Source organism: Lynx canadensis, chromosome A1 (genome assembly GCF_007474595.2).
Source record: "Lynx canadensis isolate LIC74 chromosome A1, mLynCan4.pri.v2, whole genome shotgun sequence".
Lineage (NCBI taxonomy): Eukaryota > Metazoa > Chordata > Mammalia > Carnivora > Felidae > Lynx > Lynx canadensis.
The window spans coordinates 234,342,308-234,365,132 of NC_044303.2; the positions used below are offsets into that span (position 1 = coordinate 234,342,308).

General features: G+C 47.9%; 1 protein-coding gene and 1 non-coding gene across 2 annotated transcripts in view; both read right to left on the reverse strand.

Annotated features, from left to right (window-relative positions):
* The window catches only part of ADCY2 (adenylate cyclase 2), a 404,823-nt gene that overhangs the window by 191,815 nt on the left and 190,183 nt on the right, over positions 1-22,825 (reverse strand). Inside the window, 1 exon segment of the mRNA XM_030332755.1 lies at positions 1,172-1,321. Within this exon segment, the coding sequence (XP_030188615.1) occupies positions 1,172-1,321 (150 nt within the window).
* On the reverse strand, positions 1,760-1,844 carry TRNAR-UCG. The gene has a single exon. It is a non-coding gene; the product is annotated as a tRNA-Arg (tRNA).

Here is a 22,825-nt window from a genome sequence, read left to right on the forward strand (position 1 = left end):
GAGCGGCAGAGGGGGAGAGACAGAGAGAATCTTAAGCACGTTCTGTACTCAGCACGGAGCCCACCATACGGCTCGATCCCACGACCTGGTCATGACCTAAGCTGAAATCAAGAGTCAGATGCTCAACTGACTGAGCCACCCAGGTGCCCCTAAAATACACGTTTTTGTTGCTACCGTGATACATTTTGGTGTAATTTCATAGCACGGACTAACTCGGTACCATTTAACACGTAATAGTGAAACATCTTCCATGTCCCAAATACTGACTGCTCCCAGCACAGGCACGGTGATGAATGCTCTCCGACAGGTGGAGTGGGGTATTCACAGAGTCCTGCTAATCACCACCTTTAGACACGGGGACTGGGGTCCCCGGTGACAGATACATAAACCCAAGAAAAACAAAGCCAGTCACGTGATGCCCCGCCGCCACCTGAAGTTAAGCATATTAAATACAGGGCCCCTTGTGTATTCATGGTTTCCCCTCCAAAGCCTATCTGTTTCACCAGCTCTCCACCATCCCTGATGACACACGGCTTTGCTCGCCACACCTCCTACTCGTCTTCCTCTCTCATTCTTCCAATGCTTTGCCGTAACCTGTGTATTTTTCTGATGTGCGTTTCCACGCCTCCCCCACAACGGTCACCCCGGGACAGGCCCAGTCACGACAGCGAGCTCCCTGCTGCACCCTCCAACCTCAACTCCCATGACCTCCCTCAGGAACGACTTTGATTATTTCCTCCCGCGGGGACTACGCGGTAGGCACCGTAGGAAGCAGTGTGCCGGCGCAGAGGGAGGAGGCTCAGATTTCGGCTGGGGCAGTCGCCATCAGAGCCCTGTGTTTTCGTTCAAGTGAGCGTCTCGACAAAGCATCACTGATGATGATGATAATGACTACTGGAGTTTCCCCATCCGTGTGATGATGGCCGCTGATGTGACGCTCGCACGTGGGTGATCCCGAGGTCACCGGGGCTGGGTCTACAGATGCCATCCCTGCTCTTTGGTCTCTAACTCCGCCAGGCACCCGGCCCAAGGCTGGGCGCGGGCAGTCGGCTGCTCCAGATTCTTTCTGATGCCCCACGATGAGTGAACGGTATTAACAGCATCAGCCTAACAGCATCCTCCTAATCATGCCTCAAGTAATGGGGAAGCGAGACTGAAACACGCACGTTACCTGCTGACGCTTTTCAAATTCCAGCTTGATCCGGGACTTGATGCAATTGCACGTGTCCTGGTACGTCTGCTGCAGAGCAAGTTCCATGAGGTGCTTGTGGTACGCTCCCGCCAGGTTCCCACAGATGAAAATGATCACGTTGGCCAGGATCTAAGAAGACAGAGAGAGCCTCTCAGTAGGGCGAGCGTTCCTACCTCTTGAACACAACAGTGGCAAAATGCGCGTTAGCAACGGCAAGGGAGGGCTCGGCAGAGTGTCCGTTTTATTTGTTTCCAAACTAACGTTTTTATCTGCTTAAAAGAAACAGCCATCACCTTCAGGGATTCTAGCCCCTTCTTGGATCCACGCCCTTGGACGGATGACGCTGCAGTCGCTCCCTTGTCTTTAAGCTCAGCCATGTGATTTCAGTAGGAGCGACTGGGTGTCAGAGCCCAGACTCAGATGGCCCACAGTGTCTTTTAAAAAAGAAGAATTTTTTTAATGTTTATTTATTTTTGAGAGAGAGACAGAGCATGGACAGGGGAGGGGAAGAGAGAGAAGGAGACACAGAATCCGAAGCAGCCTCCGGGCTCCGAGCCGCCAGCACAGTGCCCGACGCGGGGCTCGAACCCACGGACCGTGAGATCATGACCCGAGCCGAAGTCGGACGCTCGACCGACTGAGCCACCCGGGCGCCCCCGGCCCGCAACGGTTTGAGTGGTTCTCTTGTGCTTCATCAGAAAAAACATAACCTGGCTAACACGCTGGTTCCAAAAGAGACTCATGGAGCAGAGACAACCAGACAGCCGACAGTCTACTTTGTGTGCCGCTGAGATTTTGCGGTTGTTACACAGCATTATTTCAACTAATGGTGACTCATCCAGGCTACTGATCACCAGCGCTGTACTCCCTGAGCCTGGATAAGTGATATTCCCTATTATCCTCTGTTGAGGTAGGAATATGGCAGATTCTTAAACCATAGAACTCTCTAGTCGTTTGATGACAGAAATTCATGTCCACGAAAACTGGGGGGGGGGGGGAACAGAAAAATATAAAGAAAAACTAAAAAGAACAGTGTGATAGTTCTGCCCAGGGAGCACACCTCGCTGTCCGTTATGTCCCTGTCCCCGCCCCATGACCCTCTGCATTCTCAAACTGTGGCCAAACTTTGTCTTGCCAAGACCTCTATCTTGTTCCAAAAGGACCGAATTCACTCTGAATGCAGTGTCTTGCTTTTGCTTTTTTTTCTAATGCACATTCATCCTGTCGAAACAGGGTCTCGAATGCTTAGCTGCCATTCAGTTCTATGACTACACAACACGTCAGTTATATCCATACCGTTTGACATTTACTTTAATATTCCTTGCATCTGCATAATTCTGTAGTGGTCACCCTCACGTATAACGTTTTGGCCTCATACTTCTTTCAGCTTCCCTTAGGTCGATTCGTAAAACGCATGGAGTCAGAAGCCACGACTGTTCTTAAGTTTTTAATACATGTTGTGAAGTTGCTCCGAGGGAACATTCCACTTATATTCTTTTTTTAAGTTTATTTATTCTGAGAGAGAGAGAGAGAGAGAGAGCAGGGGAGGGGCAGAGAGAAAGAAAGACAGAGACAGAGAGAGAGAGAGAAAGAGAGAGAGAGAGAAAGAATCCCAAGCAGGCTCTGCACTGTCAGCACAGAGCCGATTGCAGGGCTCGAACCCATGAACCGTTGAGGTCACGGCCTGAGCTGAAATCCAGAGTCGGCTGCCCAACAGGCTGAGCCACCCCGCCAGTTATATTCTCACTTATATTCACTATATATCCACTTATATTCTCACCAAAGTGTGGGACACTGTCTTTCCAGTGTGTGCTCTTATCCAGCACACTACGGACGCAGGGCAGGCGGTAGTGATACACAAAACGGATTAGCACGGATTTTGCTCTTACGTGTTTAGGGCAAGACCCGCAGGTCTGTCAGAGGATGGGCGGCCACAGCTGGATAAGGCGCCCAACGCCCCCTCCTCCACACGGCCTCGTGGCTCCCCAAATAGGGTGCTAATGGCCCTACCAACAAAGGCAGGGTGCCGGCTTCCAAAAGCCCTATTTTCTCCTCCGAGAGCTTCTGGGTCCCACTGCTCACGTGACTAGAGAGGCTGAGAGAAGGATCCAGGCCCCATGGCTAAGTCTCCGCTCCCCCCAGGGGCCTTCTCTCATCCCCTCTCGTCTCAGCCCACGGAGCCGATGGACCCACGAGTCCCCCTGCTGGGGCAACTCAGGGGAGCGGTGCCCGGACCGTGTGGCCCAGATCCGAGGCCGCACCTGCAAACAGTGGTAACGGCAGCAAAGCGGACGTCCCGTTCTCTGTCCACCTGACGGCTTCCTCACTCTCCGCAGGTTCTGAACACGGGTGGGAGGCGGGACTCCGCAAGCCCTGGGGAAGCCGTTCTGGGGACAGAGGGACAGCAGGACAGAACTAGAAATGGGAAGAACGATCTGATGAGCTTCTCCCTGCGAATAAACAGACGCCCTGCAGCAGGAGCAGGGGAAGGGTGGCTCAGACCAGAAGGGCCTTCCAGGAGTCCACCACCCACGAGCCTCACAGTCCTGGAGGCGGGGAGCCCCTACAGCCACCCGCGCTCGCACCGTAGCCCCGGAAATGTGCCGTCACACGGCCGCACGTCTTCTTCCTCCAGCGGCGTGGGCGGGTGGAGTACCAACCTGCGTGTGCGTGCTACGTGCGCATGCGGTACACTTGTCATGCGTGCTCACGCAGTAGGGCGGTGCAACCTGCGTGTCATGCGCGCGCCGTGTGTGACCTGTACGTGTGACGTATGTATGCGACACGTATGTGTCTCTGTCTCCATGTGACTTGGGTGACGTATGTGTGTGTGGTACAGGACCCAGGCGGCGCCTGTGACGTCCGTGTGCATGCCGCGCGCGCGACGTGTGGCTTTGCGTGACACGCGCGTGTGCGTCCCTGTGCGATACGCCCCGTGAACGTAGGACAGGCATGTGATCTGAGCGAGAGGCACGTGTGCTGGTCACGTGTGTGTAAGGGTGAGCAGCGGCCGAGAGCGGGGCCGGGAGGGCGGGCGGCTGTCCTCGCGGGCATTCCCCAGCCGGCCTGACCGCACGGGGCTCTCCGCGCTTGCGCACGTCACCTCCGCCAGTGTCAATCCCGCGAGCACGGGGCGGAGCCGGCGGATGTCCTGGCGTGCCAGGAAAGAGGACGCGTCCCCCGGCGGGGTTAATTCCCGCACCCTGCCCGGTGGCGCGCCCGTCATTCAGCCCCGCCGCGCCCCGCTCCTGCGCAACGACCGTCTACTTTGCTAAAGATTCTCCGAAGCTGGTCCCTGCTGGATTCGCTTTGAAGGACCAGGCACCGAAGAATGCAGACACGGAGGGGAGCCGACGCAAGCCAGGCCGCTCAGAACTCGAGACTGTGACCTCTTTTCCTTAAGAGGCGCAGCTGAAAAGTAACTTCGTGATTATCTAGGAGGGATTGGCCTCCTTCTCCTTAAGAAAATGCCTTCCAAGCAAAAGTGTCAACATTTTAGGAAGTCCGTTCCTCCAAAATGAGTACCAAATGTGAGCAATGGAGCCGGATGATGCCATCACCTGTCCCCAGGAGCCCTGCCCTCAGCAGGATGCACGAATGGGACACTGCTCTAATGACACTGGTGCCACCCACCGGGATGGCGAGCCCTGCCTTCTGTATTCTTCTGAGGATCCAGTTTGTCCCTTCTGCATTCTCCTGGTCCCAGAGCAGGGGAGGGGGCGGGCTCTAGTCCAATGGCAAGGCTGCCCCACCCCGCGGCCCTGCGATGGGGGGGATCTCTGGTCCCTGCCACCACCCCCTCCCCATGGCTGAGGCTGTGCACCCCTCAGGAGGGACGTGGCCACCCTACTCAGGCCAGTCAACCCCAAGCTCTCAGCTCCCACTTGAAGCAGCAGGACGACTGAACTTCCGTTTTGAACAGCCAGCTGCATGGAGGCCCTGGTCTCAGCGGAACCACTGGTCACAAATGTCACAACTCTTTGATTACTGCAGTCTCTTCCTCCCACACACGAGGACACGAGGGCAACAGGCCACCTCCGCCCATCTGGGAACCGCTGTCTCCTCCGCCGTGACACCCGGTGCAGGCCAGCACAGCCTCCCTGTGCGACTGTCACGGGGCCAGGTACCCGTCCCCCCGGCTCACTCCAGCATTCGAGTGATCCCGTCTAGACTGCATTTGTAGGCTGAAGCCTGGGCTTCCTGCGGGCCTGCTGGGCCCCTGCCCATCGCCCGTGTGGCTCTCCAGGCAGACGCTTCTTGCTGATTAGAAAGCCCCCCCAACATTCTACAAGGGGAGCCTGTCTGTCTGAGGAAGGAAGAGGCTCTCTAAAGACCGGTGGGGCTGCTCTCCCAGCGCTGGTCTCTGCCTGACACAGTGTGTTGGCGAATCTGCATCGTCACGGAACCTAAGGAAAAGCCATGCGTTCTGGATGTCGCATCGCTTCAAATAACACAGAATTGGAACGCTTCCTGGGCTGTAGATCGTTGGAAAGAATGCATTCACCAACTTCTATTTGGCTATGCACAGGGAAATGCTTAAGAAATACACAACTAAGGTTATTAATGCCAAGTGAAATACGATACTTTTCTGATGGAAAAATGAATTAAATTAAATTTTCTGATACATGGTTTCATCCTGAAATACTGAACCCTTCAGATTAATAGAACTGGCCCTGGCATTTTAATAACGACACAAATTTGCAAATGTGATCGATGTCCTAAAGCGTTTTTCGTTCCAAACGGTGCATTCATGTAATGACATCGTATGAAACCTGGAGCACCAAGGCAGTGCTGCAGTGAACATTTTCTTTTCAAAAATAATATCCCAGCATTTCATTTTCCAGAATCCTCTTAGGCAGAACACATGATAAAAAACCCTATTTTCACAATGTTGGATTTGTTTTATAACATCACACCGTCGTGATGCCTTCTTTTATCCTGTTCCTTCATTAACTACTTTTACATCTGTCAGGAAGCAGGAGAGAGAACTTGGCCTCCCACGAGCCGTCTTGGAAGAAAACAAATTGTTTAGGGTGAAAACAGCCGTCACAAGTTCACCCTGAAGAGTCAAAGCAGGCCTTGACATGGAGCATGGCCCCAGCACCAGAGTCTGCAGAAGCCTGGTTGCGTCACTCCCCACTCCCCACCTGCACGTTACATGAGGGGGGTCATCCTGCGACACTGCTCAGCGACCCTCAGAACCGATCAAGCCAAACACACCTTGCAACTTTTCATCCTCGCAAAAATCCAGAAAATAAAACAAGCAGGAGAATGGACGTGTGTTGTTATTTCGTTTCATAGGCAAAGAGACGGTCTAAAACACTCGAACACTTGAGGGCAGGCCCCCAGGCCAGCCAAGGCTCTCCGGATGATCCCTGAGCAATGCCACACCGCCCCAATTCATAAGGGTCAAACAGCTTCATCCAGCACGATCCCACCCTCTACTAGGGTGTGGGGAAGGTATCTCTGAAGAGTTGTGTTACATTGTAAGAAGCGCCTAGTTTTTTTCCTTTAGAAAGCATCTGTATCTTATGCTGTAAAGCACTTCCATCATCTAAGTTATTTTAAGCGGCTGTGTTTTGGAGGCCACCTGTCCGTGGAGCTTTTAGCTGGTGGGGCTGGTATGTCTGTGTATGTTCAAAGGAAAGTAACCTGGGGGTCAGGTTCCTCCTAATGGATCATGTGACCAAGAGCAAAGGATCTGAAGGGGTAGCTCACTCGGAAAGAGAACAGTTAAGTGTGTGGAGTTCGCTGCCTTTAAACATCTGAGAAATTACCGCGTGGCTCAGATGACCACTCAGAAACTTGGTGACTCTGAGATATCATGCATTTTAAAGAGTTCGATATGCCCACTCTTAATCTTATGTTAGGGGATGCAATCTACAACGTCCACAGAGGACAGCAAGGCACACACACGAATGCTGAGGGTAGGCTCCTGGGAATGAGTGGGTGACCACCACTTAATGACATGGCTTCTCCATGAATTAACAGCAAGGGGTCGAAGCAGAAAGGATATTATTGCATTTGAAACAGGTCATCAGCTTAAGGCAAAGCAGATCATAAATATGCAAAAACACCAATTATAAGTCAAAGGAAAATAAAAGGAATACAAGAACGTGATGAAAAGAGCTGCAAATGAATATTCAGCAAGCTCACTGCATCTCATAAGCATCAAATTTGGCTTAAATAAAACAATGCTTTCGCTTGAGGAAGAAAATGATGGGGTAGAATTTTCCTTAACGGAGCTCTCAAACATGGCTGTGGAGAATCCCAATGCCATCTCCTTAGCATTCCCTGCGACCCCCAAAGAATTAAATTTGCTATAGGCCCTGGTCTCAGGATTTCTGCTTGTTATCATTTAGTGCTGACCAGAAATACTGTGCTTTGGCTAATAACATCCAGTGATCCTGACGTCATGTGTTAGAAATCTAATTTAAAATCCTTCCAGGGGGCGCCTGGGTGGCGCAGTCGGTTAAGCGTCCGACTTCAGCCAGGTCACGATCTCGCGGTCCGTGAGTTCGAGCCCCGCGTCAGGCTCTGGGCTGATGGCTCAGAGCCTGGAGCCTGTTTCCGATTCTGTGTCTCCCTCTCTCTCTGCCCCTCCCCCGTTCATGCCCTGTCTCTCTCTGTCCCAAAAATAAATAAAAAACGTTGAAAAAAAAAAAATTTAAAATCCTTCCAAATGAATAGGAGTAGAGTCAGAAATGAAGCGTGGTGGACTGGATGCTTGTGTCCCCTCCCCCCCCAACTCATATGTTGAAACCCTAACCCCCAATGTGATGGTGTTTGGAGATGGGGCCCATGGGAGAAATTCGGGTTTAGGTGACGTCATGAAGCTGGAACTCCCCTGATGGGATTAGTGTCTTTACGAAGACAGGAAGACCCCAGAGTCCCCTCTCTCTCTGCCTCGTAAGGACACAGGGAGAAGGTGCCATCCTGGTGACCATTCTCATCAGGCATCTTGATCTGGATCTCCCAGCCTCCAAAATGGAGAAATAAATATCTGTAGTTTGCACTAACCCATCGGTGGTGTTTCATCATGGCAGCCCAAGCAGACTGAGACAGAAAGGTGTAACGAAAATTGCGAGACCTACCACCTCAATGGTGGGCATTATAGGGCTCGGAGTTAAAGACTGGAGTTGAAAACTGGGGTGGGGGGGGGGGCAGATGCAATTTGATTTCCTGCGCAAATGACCCCTGGAAACAGACAGTGCTGCTGGTTGTGACTCTTAGCATCTATTCTCTTTCATGTTACATCGGTTATTATTAAATCTTTTTTAGCATACGTTGTGTTATTTTTCCAGCCACATTTGGGCTGAAGGATAAAGAATCTCATATATAGATAGGGCTCAAGTCCAATACTACAGGTCGATAAAACTGGGGGGATGTTTGAGACCATTGCTTGCCTCAGAAGCACATGGGCCACCAGCTCATTACAAGCCAAAGAAAAGAGATAAGCCCAGAAGATACTCAAGACCTTCACAGAAAGTTCCTCCCACGAGTGTAAGTCATCGAGAATGCAGCTTCCCAAGAAAGGAGTGCCGACTTAACTGCTCAGAAAGCCAAACTTGTACTTCTCAGCTCAGGGTCTACGAATGTGAAATCGATGGGCAGAGGGCCGGCTCGATTAAGAGTTTAGAAGAACAAACAAGAAACAAAACACAGTTTCCAATGTCCTGAACTCTGTAGGAAAAGACTACACTAGCCTCCCTCCATCAAGATTTACAGCTCACTCTGCTTTCCATAGAGGAGGACGCTTCTCTTGTCTATTCTATCATTGACTTCAAGAGCATAGAACAATATTAGCTTTCGCACTTAGCTCCTCTCCACTATGGCAAGAGAGAAGACCAAACAAGTAAGTTGTATGAGAAGGAGGCAACCACCACTATTAGAACTCACACTGAACTTCCCTGGCATCCAAAGGGGGGCCCTCCCATTTCCTTTGCATTGTGACCTATTCTGCTGACTGTTTCTCCAGAGCAATGCTACCAGACATTTCTCTCCCTGCTTCCTTCAGTGTCAACAGAGATCTGCCTCCAACTCTGAGAGCACCTCATGACAAGGCTCACGTCTGTCTGGTCCTAAAACCACCCAGTGACATGTGGATGACTACACCTGATGTTTTGTTAGTCAGCGAATCAATGATAAACTGAAATTTATACCTCTGCTAATATCCAATAGAAATCATTATCATCTTGGTCTTTGGGAGTTCAAATGGTTGAAAGGTTAATTATCCCAATGAGGTTCTACTATGCTTATTTCAGAAACTCAGCGGACCAAATGGTCCTGGATCATCCAAGGGGCTATGAATTGCAGGTCTCTGAATGTTCCCAAACTCTCTCTCCCATATGTAAAGACACATGCACAACAGAACACGTTTTAAGTGCTACGCCCCAATGGTTTTCAAAAGTTTAGAAACATGTAATTGTGTACTAATTAAACCCAGATTTTACTAGCCTTAAGTCAGCTCTCCAAAGGATCTTTACCAGGCGATACAGCACAATCTGCCTAATTCAGGCGATTCCAGTGAACTTAAAAGTGAAAACAAAGAAGAAACCTTAACACACGTTAGTTTGGACTTTCATCAATTTAGATCATCTAATTAACATGAACCCATGAAATCTGGCTTCGTTTAAACACCATAAAAAATTCTCTTCATTCATCACCACTTTATAGGTGCTATATTTGATCTACATCCACTCGTTAGAAAATTTAAAAGCCAGCAGGTGTTTGGATTGGGCTAACGAATGTGACCAAGGCTATCAGGCATGTCAATCCATGCAGCTTAGTTCTAGATGAAATGATCATCCTACTTCATGGTGCACGTGTGAGATCAATATTTCCTTTCAAGTAGCACAGCGTACCAGAAGGGAGGCATGCCTTTGGTGGATACGCGGGGTTATTTCTGCACTGATGGTCTATGTGCAGTTTGCACTGTGGCATGTTTAAATCCCATTTATAACCTACACGATACTAGGTAAATTTAGAGTTAAACCAACCAAGCACAGTGTACCCTTCTGATTATGATTGGCCAAGAGGACATCTTATTAAGGTAAACAGACCAAAACGTAGGTATCAAATGTAATGTGACAACAGAGGGACAATCCGGGGGTAGAGGCCCAGCACCACAGGGATGGCGTGGCCAATCTTGGGCATGAAATTAAACGTGATAACAGTAGGTGTGTTCACAACTAAGCAATGGGTTGCAAAATCCTGCAAAAACAAGACTCCAAATACAGGAGAAGCAAGGAGCACTGTGATTAACAAGGTCTACTTTGAAGGGGAATGGCCTTTTTAGTAAAGGCAAAAAATGTTCCACAAAGTCGCACTATAATTAAAAAAAAGATGTGGGTGCCTGGGTGGCTCAGTCAGTTAAGTGCCCAACTTCAGCTCGAGTCATGATCTCATGGTTGGTGGGTTCGAGCCCCGCGTCGGGCTCTGTGCTGACAGCTCGGAGCCTGGAGCCTGCTTCGCATTCTGTGTCTTCCTCTCTCTCTCTGCCCCTCCCCAACTCGTGCGCTCTCTCTCACTCTCTCTCTCTCTCTCTCTCTCTCTCTCTCAAAAATAAATAATCATTTAAAAAAGAGATAAATAGCTTCCTGGATGCATACACTGAAGGCTTCTGTGACTAGGAAAAAAAAAATTCCTACTACAAACTAAACTTCAGAGGTTTCATTAATGATAATAATAGGAGTTTTAAAGTTATATTATTTATAAATTACCAGAGAATCCACTCAAAAGTTAAAACATGCATTCCTTAGAAATTTGAGGCTGATAGTTCTTTGGAGGAAATGCCACACAAAGCCAATGAGGGGTCAACAGGAACTGAGATGATGCATTCAGTAAACCACCTCATTCAAGGAGCCTTTACTGAGCATTCATTTACGATCAAGTAAATTTTACACCTCCTCCCCATGAAATCAACTTCATTGGAATAAATTCAATAAAACAAACCAGCAAGAAAAGTCAACAGCGCAAACAAACAAACACAGGCAGTAAGAAGCAGGCTGGTCATGAGCTGGGCAATGAGATTCCAGCTGTAGCTGCCAGGCTCTGGGGGGACCGCAGGCTCCGCCATCATGGGGGCTCACAGCTAGCTGTCTTTATGAGAAGAGTGCTGTGGTTGAAGGAAGACTTCTGATAAACTGAACACACTTCTTCCAACATGATTACAAAATTTTCCTTGCACACAAAATTTAACCACTGAAACCACTAAGGCAGCGGCTCCCACATTTTCCTATTTCACAATGCTCTTTGTGGCTCATGAATCTTTCATAGCATTTCCTAGGCCAAAGGAAATATCCAAAAGTACTGTTTGTTAAGTAGTAAGGTCCACAAGAGTTGAGTATATGACCTCACAACCAAGTAGATACTGAAATAAAATGTAATGTTTTTATTTCATTCTTAGAAGACCCAGGGACTTACTCTGGGCCCTCAGTAGCCAATGAGCTGGTTGAGCATCATGTAACTTCACAAGCCTTGGATTCCGATTCAGCACTGCCACTCGCAATCTCTGTCCTGCCTTGATTTCTTGAATTTTCGTCACAACGCTTGCCCAAATCCCAGCTTTAAAGTGAAAGGAATGTAGTGTCATCTAACGTTGAAACCACGAACTACCGTGAGTTTGTGGTTTGCATGGTGTCTGCCAGATATGGAGGGTTGCTATGTTTCCCTTGAAAATTTAAAATATTGGGAGGCACCCCAGCGGGTGCCTTGGCACACAGTTTGGGAAACCACATCACTGATGACCTACAGGCTCAACAAAATAAATAGATATTTCGTTAAATAGAACTGAAAGTGTCATTAAAATTACAATGCCCGTGCTGCTTATTTTCTCCTTCATAAACTCTGGAAAGGTATGCTTAGTTAGACCAAAAATATAGAAGATTTGTTGGGAGCTTACACAACAGTGTTAGCTTCTCCTAAAAAAACTCAATCTGAATGTATCATTGCACAGATTTTTAGGAGATACAGCTCAAAGTAGGTAACTTTTATAGGTTTAAAGTCCTCTTTGTGTCAGTTTTGTGACTGATGTCTGGGCAGGGAGGAAGGAGAACGTTTCTGGCTTGGGTACCTAGCTCTCACGTTCACTGATGCAGGAACTACATGAGAGGGAGATCGTTTGGGGTAAAAGCTGGAAACATGTCATGTCGTGATAGAAGGAGAAGAACAACGTCTTCATGTGTCACTGTCGATGGCAGGTCCCTCCTCCCCAAGCCTCCGTGACAAACAGCAGGGATCTGCTCTCTACCCCATGAGTCTGGTTTACAAAGGTTTCCAGACGGCAAGCTTCACACACACATTTTCAGCTTACAAGAAAAGTAAGAGAGAAAGCCCCGACCCTCTTCTGGGTCTGTCATGATCATATTTTGAAATGCTAGTGTTTCCAAGTCTAAATGCATTTCTGGGATGAATTAACATGCTTCCTGAGGGTGTGAAGAAGTCTTGTAAGCCAGGGAGGAAATAAACCCATCCAAGGCTACTAGAACTCCAAAGAACAAGTAGAAAAAGTTAAAAATCTTCACTTCCATTTTCCAGCGGGCACATTACGTAAATAAACCTGCCCGCTAAAAAACCAAGATGATTTTTAACGATTATCATTTATCATTAATCATTTAATGGTTAATAAAATGATTTGATGAGTAGTGTCTGCAGTCACTAATTGTTTTGAAGTTCATTTATTTGAGAGAAAGAGAGAGAGAGCGTGCGCACACACAAGGAGGGAGACGGAGAGAGAGAGAGAATCCCAAGCAGGCTTCACATTGTCAGCACAGAGCCCGATGTGGGGCTCGAACTCACCAACTGAGAGATCATGACCTGAGCCAAAATCAAGAGTCAGGCACTTACCCGACTGAGCCACCCAAGCGCCCCCACAGGTACTAATTTTTTAAGGACCAAAATAAAGAATGGAAATCCTAGTTGACAATTTATGATTCTCCCTTTGTTTTGTATCACGTATAATAAGCCAGGCCTTAATCGATTAGAGCAAGATTCAGTATCTCACAATGTATTTTGACTATTCGAGAAACACCGCAATGCCTTTCTTTATGCTTGAACAAGACTATTTACAGCATGATATTAAATAGAAGCAGCAAAACAGTTTACCGAATGTTTGAGAAAGACAGAATAGTCTGAGAATCGGCCTTCACACTAAAAGGAGAAGAGACAGGCAGCGTGGAGCTTCCCGTGGTCAGGTGGTCCTGTGTTGTTTTCCTATCAGGGAAATTAACATGCTGGGCTTGCTACAGGGCATACCTTTCACAGCTCGAGAATTTCTACAGCCAATCACTGCACTGAAAGACATCGAGGAGGAAAATTAAGTGCCAGGCATCAGGACCACATGGCAATAGAAATGGAACGGGTGAAAACAATTTGATTTTAAGAATACGCATTAAGAAATGGCTTTGTTTCGATGACAACCAAATTCCACAAAATGCAAGCAAAATACCTTTTAGCCTCCGAGCTCAGGAAAACCACACAGACCTGGACCATCACCTGGGTTATCAATGGTCTCCAGGCAGCGGGGATTCCAGGCTCTAGCTCATTCCCGACTTCCTCCGTGTCATCAATCTCTCCCAACAGCAGGCAAGGGTGCTTCTGACTACACAGTCCCCTCTCTTACCTCACACAACCCGTCCTTCTTCTCCATTTCTCATTCTCCCTTTGTGGCCAACTCTTAAAGGCTTGTCTACTTGAGCTCTTTCTACTTCTTTGATTCCTGACTCTCCATAGTCCACTTCTAACTACGTAGCAACTCCAAGATGCCACTCTTGTCAAAGTCACTGGCCCCTTCCAGTCCCTCCCTCACCCCCATCACCAGCAGCTGGTCACTTTATCCAGCCCAGAGTCCCCATCTCTCTGGGCTTCCTGAGCTCCATGCTCCCTGCTTTCCGCCTGACCCACAGACTCCCCCACTCTGACTCAGATGTGACACTCTCCAGGGCTCCATCTGGGTCCCCAATTTCTCCCTCACAGGGTCATCCATGCACCTGGCTTCTTCAACCCCACCTACATGGCACCAACCCCCAATGGCAGACCTCTAGCCCCGATCTCGCTTGTGAGGTCACCACTCAAAGCATCTCCACTTTAATGTCTGCCCCAAACTCCATCTACAACCTGCCCCAATGCATCTTCAACTTCTATTGATGTGTTACCCCCACTCCACTCCAGGTACCACACCCTCCTTTGGGGTCCTCCAACTTGTGTGTCTTGGCAGGCCCACGGCCTTTGCACACACAGCTTGCTTGGCCTGAGAAAGCCCCTTCTTGCCCCTCTTCCCATGTGGGACCATCCTTCTGACCTGTGGCTTCTATGTGAGCTCCTCTCTGGCATGTTCTCTGATTGTCTCCCTGTTACTCACCAGCGCTATGCCCAGCGATTTCCTCCAAGATTACTTCGCCCAAGAAAGGTAATCATTTGTATTAATCCATCTGCTTATTGCCCGTGTGTCCTACTCTTCTCTGCAGTCCACGAGGGCAGAGACACCATCTTTCTTTTTTCTTTTCTTTATTCTTTCCTTTTATTTTCTTTCCTTCCTTCCTTCCTTCCTTCCTTCCTTCCTTCCTTCCTTCCTTCCTTCCTTCCTTCCTTCTTTCCCTTACGTATATATTGGGTAAGTCGTAAAGGGTCTATCATGATGTGTATTTGGTGAATATTCTTTGAATGAATGAATATAACCCCTTATATCCACATGCTTCACCACATCAGAATTGGAGAGATCATAATTCAAATACTGAATACAAATATATCCCTTCATTCAACAGATATTATTGAGGGACTACTAGTGTTCAAGGTGCAGGGGCTGTAATTTTGAGAAAAAGGACAAAAATCCTTCCCCTCATGGCGCTTACATTTAAATATGAATTTTGGCTTCAGATCAAACTTCTTTTTCTGCCTTTCATGTTTGGAGATAAAACTTTGTCATCGCTTTGGAAGATGTTATCCCTAATACCAGGCTTCTGCTTCGACATATACCTAACGTTCGGCAAATCCATGCAAATGGTATCTGGACAGGCATGAAGAACGTGGACCCAGAATTGTCCTCTCAGAGCTAATCTGGAAAGAAAAAATGCAGTATGTGTGTTGTCACCTGAAAGAGAGTGAAACTCTCCTAGGGTGACCAGATTTGCCTCTGATCTGTTGGGTAAACGAAAACATCTAAAGAAAAGATATGTGTTAAAAAGAGGGGGTTGAGTGGGTGGCGAAGATTTTAATTCTGGAAGCACAGAAAAAGGCCAGTCTCTGGTGAAAACAGTGCCGTCCAGAACAGATGGCCTCTTGTCAGCCGATTCTAGTACCTGGCCCACCTCGCTGGTGCATCTTCCCAATGGAGTGCATACTTAAGGATTGCAGAAACTGATGCATTCTCACCGGGGGCCATATCACCCTCAAGGAGAACACTGCTTCATGGGGAAAGGCAAGAAAATTACTTTTTTAAATGCATAATAGACGGACATGCACGTGTCACTTAAACAGATATGCAATATTCCTGTGGTAGTAAGTTTTCCGTTAGTTGGGAAAAAATATCTAAAATGGCTCTTCGGGAGAGTTACAATGGAGAAGAGTCAAGCAACATTGCCTTAAACGTCACCTGTGCTATCTCCATGCTCACGGGTGACCTCTGGATAAGGCAGTTTTTTGCTACAGAGGCAGAAGGTGGGAGGTAGTTTGAAACAACTATCTGGTCTACCCAACAGTCGTCCGCTAATGACAAATTAGGAAATGAACTCTCTGGGTTTAAACATCATCCATTTTCACTTTTGTTAGAGCAAGTCTGCCTCCTAAGTTTGGCAAAGTTTGATTTACTAACAAGATTGCACTTCGGAGCTCTCCAGACGGAGGGCTACTCCCCGGAGGGGTGCATGCTCCCAGGTGCACATACTGTACCTTTGTAGACGGGCCTCCCCAGGAGACACATCTTCTGACTGATAACATCATTCTTCAAATCAAGATCAACTTATCCCTGACTCCATCAGCCACAGATTTAAATACATTCTTAACCAACTATTTCCCATCTGGTAATGCCCATAAATCACACCCGATTCTGTAAGTGACTTTTGCCATCTTTTAGAACTACGGTGAATCTAATGAAAACATCATGATCACATACACATGCAAATTTCAGGCGCAAACTATGCTCCGTTTAGGGAACTGAAGACTTCCATTTGAAAGCACACTGCAATTGTAACTGCCATACTAATACCTCTTCTGATTTGTCTTTCGGAATGGAAAAGGCAAGATAAGGCTTCACCCAAGTGCTTTCCAAACAAGAGCTCACTGAAGAAGGTTCTGATACTGGCTGTGCATTAGAGTCACCTGGCATTTTAAAAAGATATGTACATGCCTGGGACCCATGCCTGGAGAGTCTGTAAGTTATTATTGTTTTACAATAATTTTCCCCGAGGAATACGTTGTGCATCGCGAAAGGAGAAACTAAGGATAGAAGTAGATGACTAACCTCGAATACTGCCAGAACAAAGAAACAATTCACGTGGAGAGAAGAGATGAGAACATAATAATAGATGGAATAATGGCTAATGTTAATGAGGATGTGCTTCCTCCCTCCCAGGAGGTGGGCTTCGCTATTCAAACTAAAAATGTGAGGTGTAGTGTAATTGTTTAAACCAAAGGAAAGACACCCTTCCCCTCATTTAGGGGGGCCCGGCGCGACCTGGAGCGAGATAACCCTGTCTTTGGAGGGTAAGAACACGAGCCTGGATACAGCTGAGGCTGAGCGCTGGGGTTCGGTCAGGGGAGAGAGATGGAAGGAGGTTCATGAGCTGAGCCAAGACCAACCTCAGATACTCACATCAGGACGGACCAATGGGATTTCAGGAGACCCACAGGAACAGCTGAACTAAGGCCAGGGGAAGGGATGGAAAACACTATGTGCATAGTGTGACATCAGGGAAATATTCTCGGGAGGACGGGCTTCCCTGTAACTTCCAAAGGAATATTTTGAATGCACTCGTCCAGGACTACAGAGCCCCTACCCACACGGCACCTGTAAGTTCCATTTTGAAAGCTAGCAAACATTCAGTAGTTTCTAAGACAAGCGGAAAACCAGTTAAAGTTAAAACCAGTTACTAAACCAGCCTTCTGAACTTAGATGTCATTCTCTTGTTCTTTTGTTAGCGTGTGTCGGCATCCCAGGTCTGATGGTGTTTGGAGAGCAAACCCGATGGTTTGGATGGATAAGGGGACTATACTTCAGAGCCTGCAAACACGCAATCTCGCCATTTGCAACCACGTGGATGGACCACGAGGGCATTATGCTAAATTATTAAGACAGAGGAAGACAAATATATGATTTCACTTCTATGTAGAAACTAAAGATCAAAATAAACAAAACAAAGGTCAAACCAGACACTTTAAAACAGAGAACAAACTGATGGGTCACAGAGAGGAGGCGGGGGGCGGGGGGATGGGTAATGCATAGAATATACGAGTGAGGTACAGAATTGTGGAATCGGCATGTTGTACACTTGAAATGGATATGACATAGTATGTCAACTATACTTCAATAACAACGAGAAAAGAATGCTTCCAGGTGGAGCCTTCACTAATAAAAAAAATGCTGCATTTCAATGGTCCCTGACTGGCGTGGGGCAGGGGTGGCACCTGGGTGGCTCAGTGGGTTAAGCATCCAATTCTTGATTTCAGCTCAAGTCATGATCTCACAGTTCGTGAGTTCAAGCCCCGCATCGGGCTCCCCGTGGACGGTGCAGAGCCTTCCTGGGATTCTCTCTCTCTCCCTCTCTGCCCTTCCCCTGCTCGTGCTGTCTCTCTCAAAATAAATAAAATAAAATAAACTTTAAAAAAAAAGTAAGTGGTCACTGGCCAAATTTAGATTTTAATGTGAAACTATCTATAAATGATACCTTAAATTGAATCAAATTATATAAATATTAAAATGATATATCTTATAAATGATATCTTAAATGGAATCAAATTATATAAATATTAAATTGCTTTAAATACTGCGTTGATGATTGACTAACTAACCAAGGAACACAAATCATTCTCTGCAGAAGTCATTACGTTTTCAGGATTCTCCTTCATTTTCCCCCCACATCACCATTAGGTTCAGGCCCACGGGGGAACAGCCCAAGAGAAGAGAATTCTGGGTGATGCAATGACAGCAGGGGCCGTCCCACAACTTGTGATGTTCTTCACACGCTCTATTAACACCTGTACTAAAACATCTGTGGGCACGCCCATAAACACAGCGAATTCTCTGCCTGAATGACAGTCTTCTTCAGGCTTATCAGTAGCTTCAACACAACTGCACAGGAGCTTTCTGTCAGTGGCGGTGGCCGCAACGGCACATTCTAAACAGGGAAAAGTCCTGCGGTCTGGTGATTATGTACTTTGGAGTTAATTACTGCCTACTAAGTTAATAGCTATTCCTATCAATCATCAGGCAAGACGACATCAGGTGGTGTGGTGGGGACCCGTAAGAACCAGGACAGGTGGGGTGACATAAGCTCTTGGAGGAGTAGCAAACACTGGTGATTAGCTAGTCAAGGCCTTTCCCACCCCTTTCCCTAGGTACCCACAAAGGCTGGAAACCCACACACTTGCTCCGCCAGGTTCCTATGTAGTTGGGAGTGGAACCAGATGTGAGTCAAATCAGCTTCAGAAGAGGAAGAGTCTCTGTGTCGGCTTTTAATTTCTTACTAAAAAGGAGCAGACACAATTCATAGGAAACGTTCGCTTTCCTACTCCTACTTGCTTTGAATGTAGATGAAATGGCCGGATCTGCAGCAGCCTCCATATGACGGCGACAGAAAAGCCAGGGGACTCTGGAAACAGCAGCCCCGATTTCACGGATCTGCTGCACCAAGGTCAGTGGCCCTCCACCTTTGGATTTCTTTTTATTTCGGGCAAATAAATTTCCGTTTGTTTCAGCCTCCGTAGTTTGATTTTCCGTTTCATGCAGCCAAATGTGAGGCTGACTCATATGGTTGGGACAGCCCGATTGAGTTAGCAAACACAGCTTTCCCTGTGTTGTAGCATAAGCTTCTGTTACGTGTAGTTTTCTGAGAGTGTTTGCTGTAAAGTAAATGCATGAGTTGAGACCACACACGAAAGCTATGTATGGAATGTACCCTAAATAGGCTGGCAAACCAATAAGAGAAGGAATTCAGACCAGTCTGAGAAAAATTAACCTCTTTATGGAGACCATGATGTCAAGAAAGATTTGAGTCGGAGAGGCGGACCAGATGATGTACAGAAGCGAGAAAAGGAGAATTCTGGAAGGGGAGCCTTGAGCGAAGTATTACAGGGTCGGAGGGAGGCTGCTCCAAGCATGGAGTCCGCACATTGAGAGGAGCCAATCGGGCCAAAGAGGAAGTAATCCCGAGTATATACCAGCTGGAGGGACTAAGGGAAAGCAGCAGGAGCAGAAGACACATTCTTTCCCTCCTGGAGCGGACGCCATAGTTAGGAGGGTAGAATGAACACACAATGGGAAAACATGCAAACAGATTTTGCTCAGGTAGCATTTTTTGGTTGTAGTGCGTTGAACGTTACGTCCCTCCGAAATTACATCTTTGCAGTGTAATTAGGTTGCGCAACAGAGATGAGATCATCCGGGATTGGGGTGAGTCCCAAATCAGTGACAAAGGACCTTGCAAAAAAGAGAAGACGTAGGGGAAGCCAAGTAAAGATGAGGCAGAGATCGGAGTGATACCACCACAGCCAAGAAACACCTGGGGCCGCCAGAAGCTGGGGAGAGAAGAGAAGGAGGTTCTCCCGAGAGCTTTTGGAGGGAACTTGGCTCTGCTGACACCTTGATTTTGGACTATGCTAGCTTCCTGATCTGTGAGAGAATCAACCAAGTTTAAGTCTTAGCCACCTTAGGTAGCTCATACGGTGATGCACACTCCATACGTCCTGCTGAGGACATAGAGGGGACAGAAGTGAGGAAGAGACCCATGGAAGGAAGGGAGCGGGGAGGGGAGCCTTGGAGCCGATACAGAGAGTGCAGAGCACATGCCTGGAAGAAACAAAGACAAGGGATGTGAGGTTTCTCTCTTGGGGACTCTCGCGGACGGTCTCCCTTGTTGAATGAATGCTTGTCCCTGGGAGGAAGGCTGTGTTGGTGAGAGTATCAAGCTCAAAGCTGAGCCTGTCTTAGGGGGCTTTATTTTAGCCATAAGCGTGACTGAAGGTGAGAGTCTGGGACAGAGTCCGTGCAAAAGCGCCCTTCCTCTGTGAAGTTTAGAGCCTACACACTCTGACTACGCCTCTGACTTGAGTTTTCTCAGCACCAGGGCCTGGAGCGCAGGCAGGGGTGATGCAGAAGGCCTGTTAGGAATCTCCTCCACAGCTATTTTTCCATTTCTTCCTTCCTTCCTTCCTTTTCTTCCTTCCTTCCCCTTTTTTTTTTTCTGAGATAAAGACAGAGTGTGCACATAAGTAGGGGAGAAGGGCAGAGACAGAGAGAAAGAGAGAATCTTAAGCAGGCTACACACTCAGCACAGAGCCCGACTTGGGGCTCCATCCCATGACCCCCCCAGGATCATGACTTCAGCTGAAATCAAGAGTTGGCTGATTACGTGACTGAGCCACCCAGACGCCCCTCCAATTTCTTAATTCGTTGTGGTATTAGTTTAAAATTGAACTATTGGGGCGCCTGGGTGGCGCAGTCGGTTAAGCGTCCGACTTCAGCCAGGTCACGATCTCGCGGTCCGTGAGTTCGAGCCCCGCGTCGGGCTCTGGGCTGATGGCTCGGAGCCTGGAGCCTGTTTCCGATTCTGTGTCTCCCTCTCTCTCTGCCCCTCCCCCGTTCATGCTCTGCCTCTCTCTGTCCCAAAAATAAATAAACGTTGAAAAAAAAAATTTAAAAAAAAATAAATAAATAAATAAAATAAAATTGAACTATTAATGACTTACTGTTACAGTGGCCTAAAAGGAAACACTGTAAGAAGGAAAATGAACTGGATTAAGGAGCTGGTAGGACTGTGAAGGGGTTCTGGTCTTGGATTCTGTGCAAAGACTGACCATGTGGCTCCACCCTTCAGCTTGGGAAAGGCGGGACGGCCAGCTGTCTGGATTTCAATTCCCTCATCTTTCACTGAAGCCATCGGGGCCTGGCTTAGAGACTTTCACAGGATCAACTTTATTCGTGACTCCAAGATATTTCAATATTTATAGACATGACCTATCACCAATTCTTAGACACATGAACTTAGACCAGTGACCTTTACCCCCATCACTGTGGCCATCACCTTGAACTTTCTGATCATGTGAACCAATCCATCTCAAACACCTCAAACTCGCTGCCTGTCCCTCCTTGCCCTCCAACTTCCTACAGCCTCACCTTGACACATCACAGGTGCCTCACTCCTGGCACTAACCTATCAGCCTGGCTGGTGGCATGGCTTCCTTCTCTAGACAGCCAGAACTCACCTCACTGATCTGAAGTTCCTCCTCACCAGTCCCCTGGTACCACGTGGGCTGTGCCCTGCAGTAATGAGGTTGACGTCCTCTATCACGTCCATCCTATGCCAGGCACACAATTTAAGAGGATTCCACGTGGGCTGGAGTCTGATCACTACAAACTCATGGTCTCCAATCTTGGCACCAATAGAAAGTAGTCTAAATACAGCTTAACTCCCACTTCTGTCCCCGCAAGACCACCTCAAATCTCTGCCATTCTCTTGGTCTCCTTCCCACTAAGCCCTTGCTTTCAAGGCAGTCCTGTTTTTCTACTTCGAGAAAACGGAGGCCTCCTTCACTGCCCCCACACATAACCTCTGAGCTCTACACCTACACCATGTCTACAAGGCTTTTCTTTTTTTCTTTAATTTTTTTTAATGTTTTTCTTTATTTTTGAGACAGAGAGAGACAGAGCACGAGCAGGGGAGAGGCAGAGAGAGAGGGAGACACAGACTCCGAAGCAGGCCCCGGGCTCTGAGCTGTCAGCACAGAGCCCGACGCGGGGCTCGAACTCACGGACCGTGAGATCGTGACCTGAGCCGAAGTCGGACGCTCAGCCGACTGAGCCACCCAGGCGCCCCTCTACAAGGCTTTTCTAGTGGGAGCCATCCCTCAGGTTCAAGGACAACCTCTCTGCCTTGACCCAAAACCCTCCTCCAGGCATCCTGCTGACGCCTCACTGCAGCCACCGCCCTTGGGTGTCATCCCATTGATTCTGTCACTAACGGGATGCCTGCACGTCTCTAGCTCTGACCCACCACTTTCCTCTTTATCTCCACCAAGTCTCTTGAAAGATAAGTGAGTCTCAAACTTGGATGCACCTTCGGGACCTTGGCACAGCAACCACTTTTTAACCGACTAGCCCAGCGCTCCTTGTGATGCTCGTCTGCTCGCTGAAGATATGCTCCTCATTCATACGCCTCCCGCAAGCTAAGTTCCTTTATAAAGTAGGTGGTGATTCCCCAACTGCCAAATCCCAGGAGCATTCTTCAATTTTACAGCACATGATTTTTTCTGAGGCTTTCGGTACTTTTAACTACTCCCTCCTATCTGCAAATATCTTTCCGTGTTGTCCTCTTGTGCTTATCATCTCTAGCCCCGACCTTTCCTCAAGAGCCCTTGGCTCCCCTGAGCTCCTTATGTCTCGGTGCTCCCCAGGGTCTTGTGTTCATGCTCACAAGGTTCAAA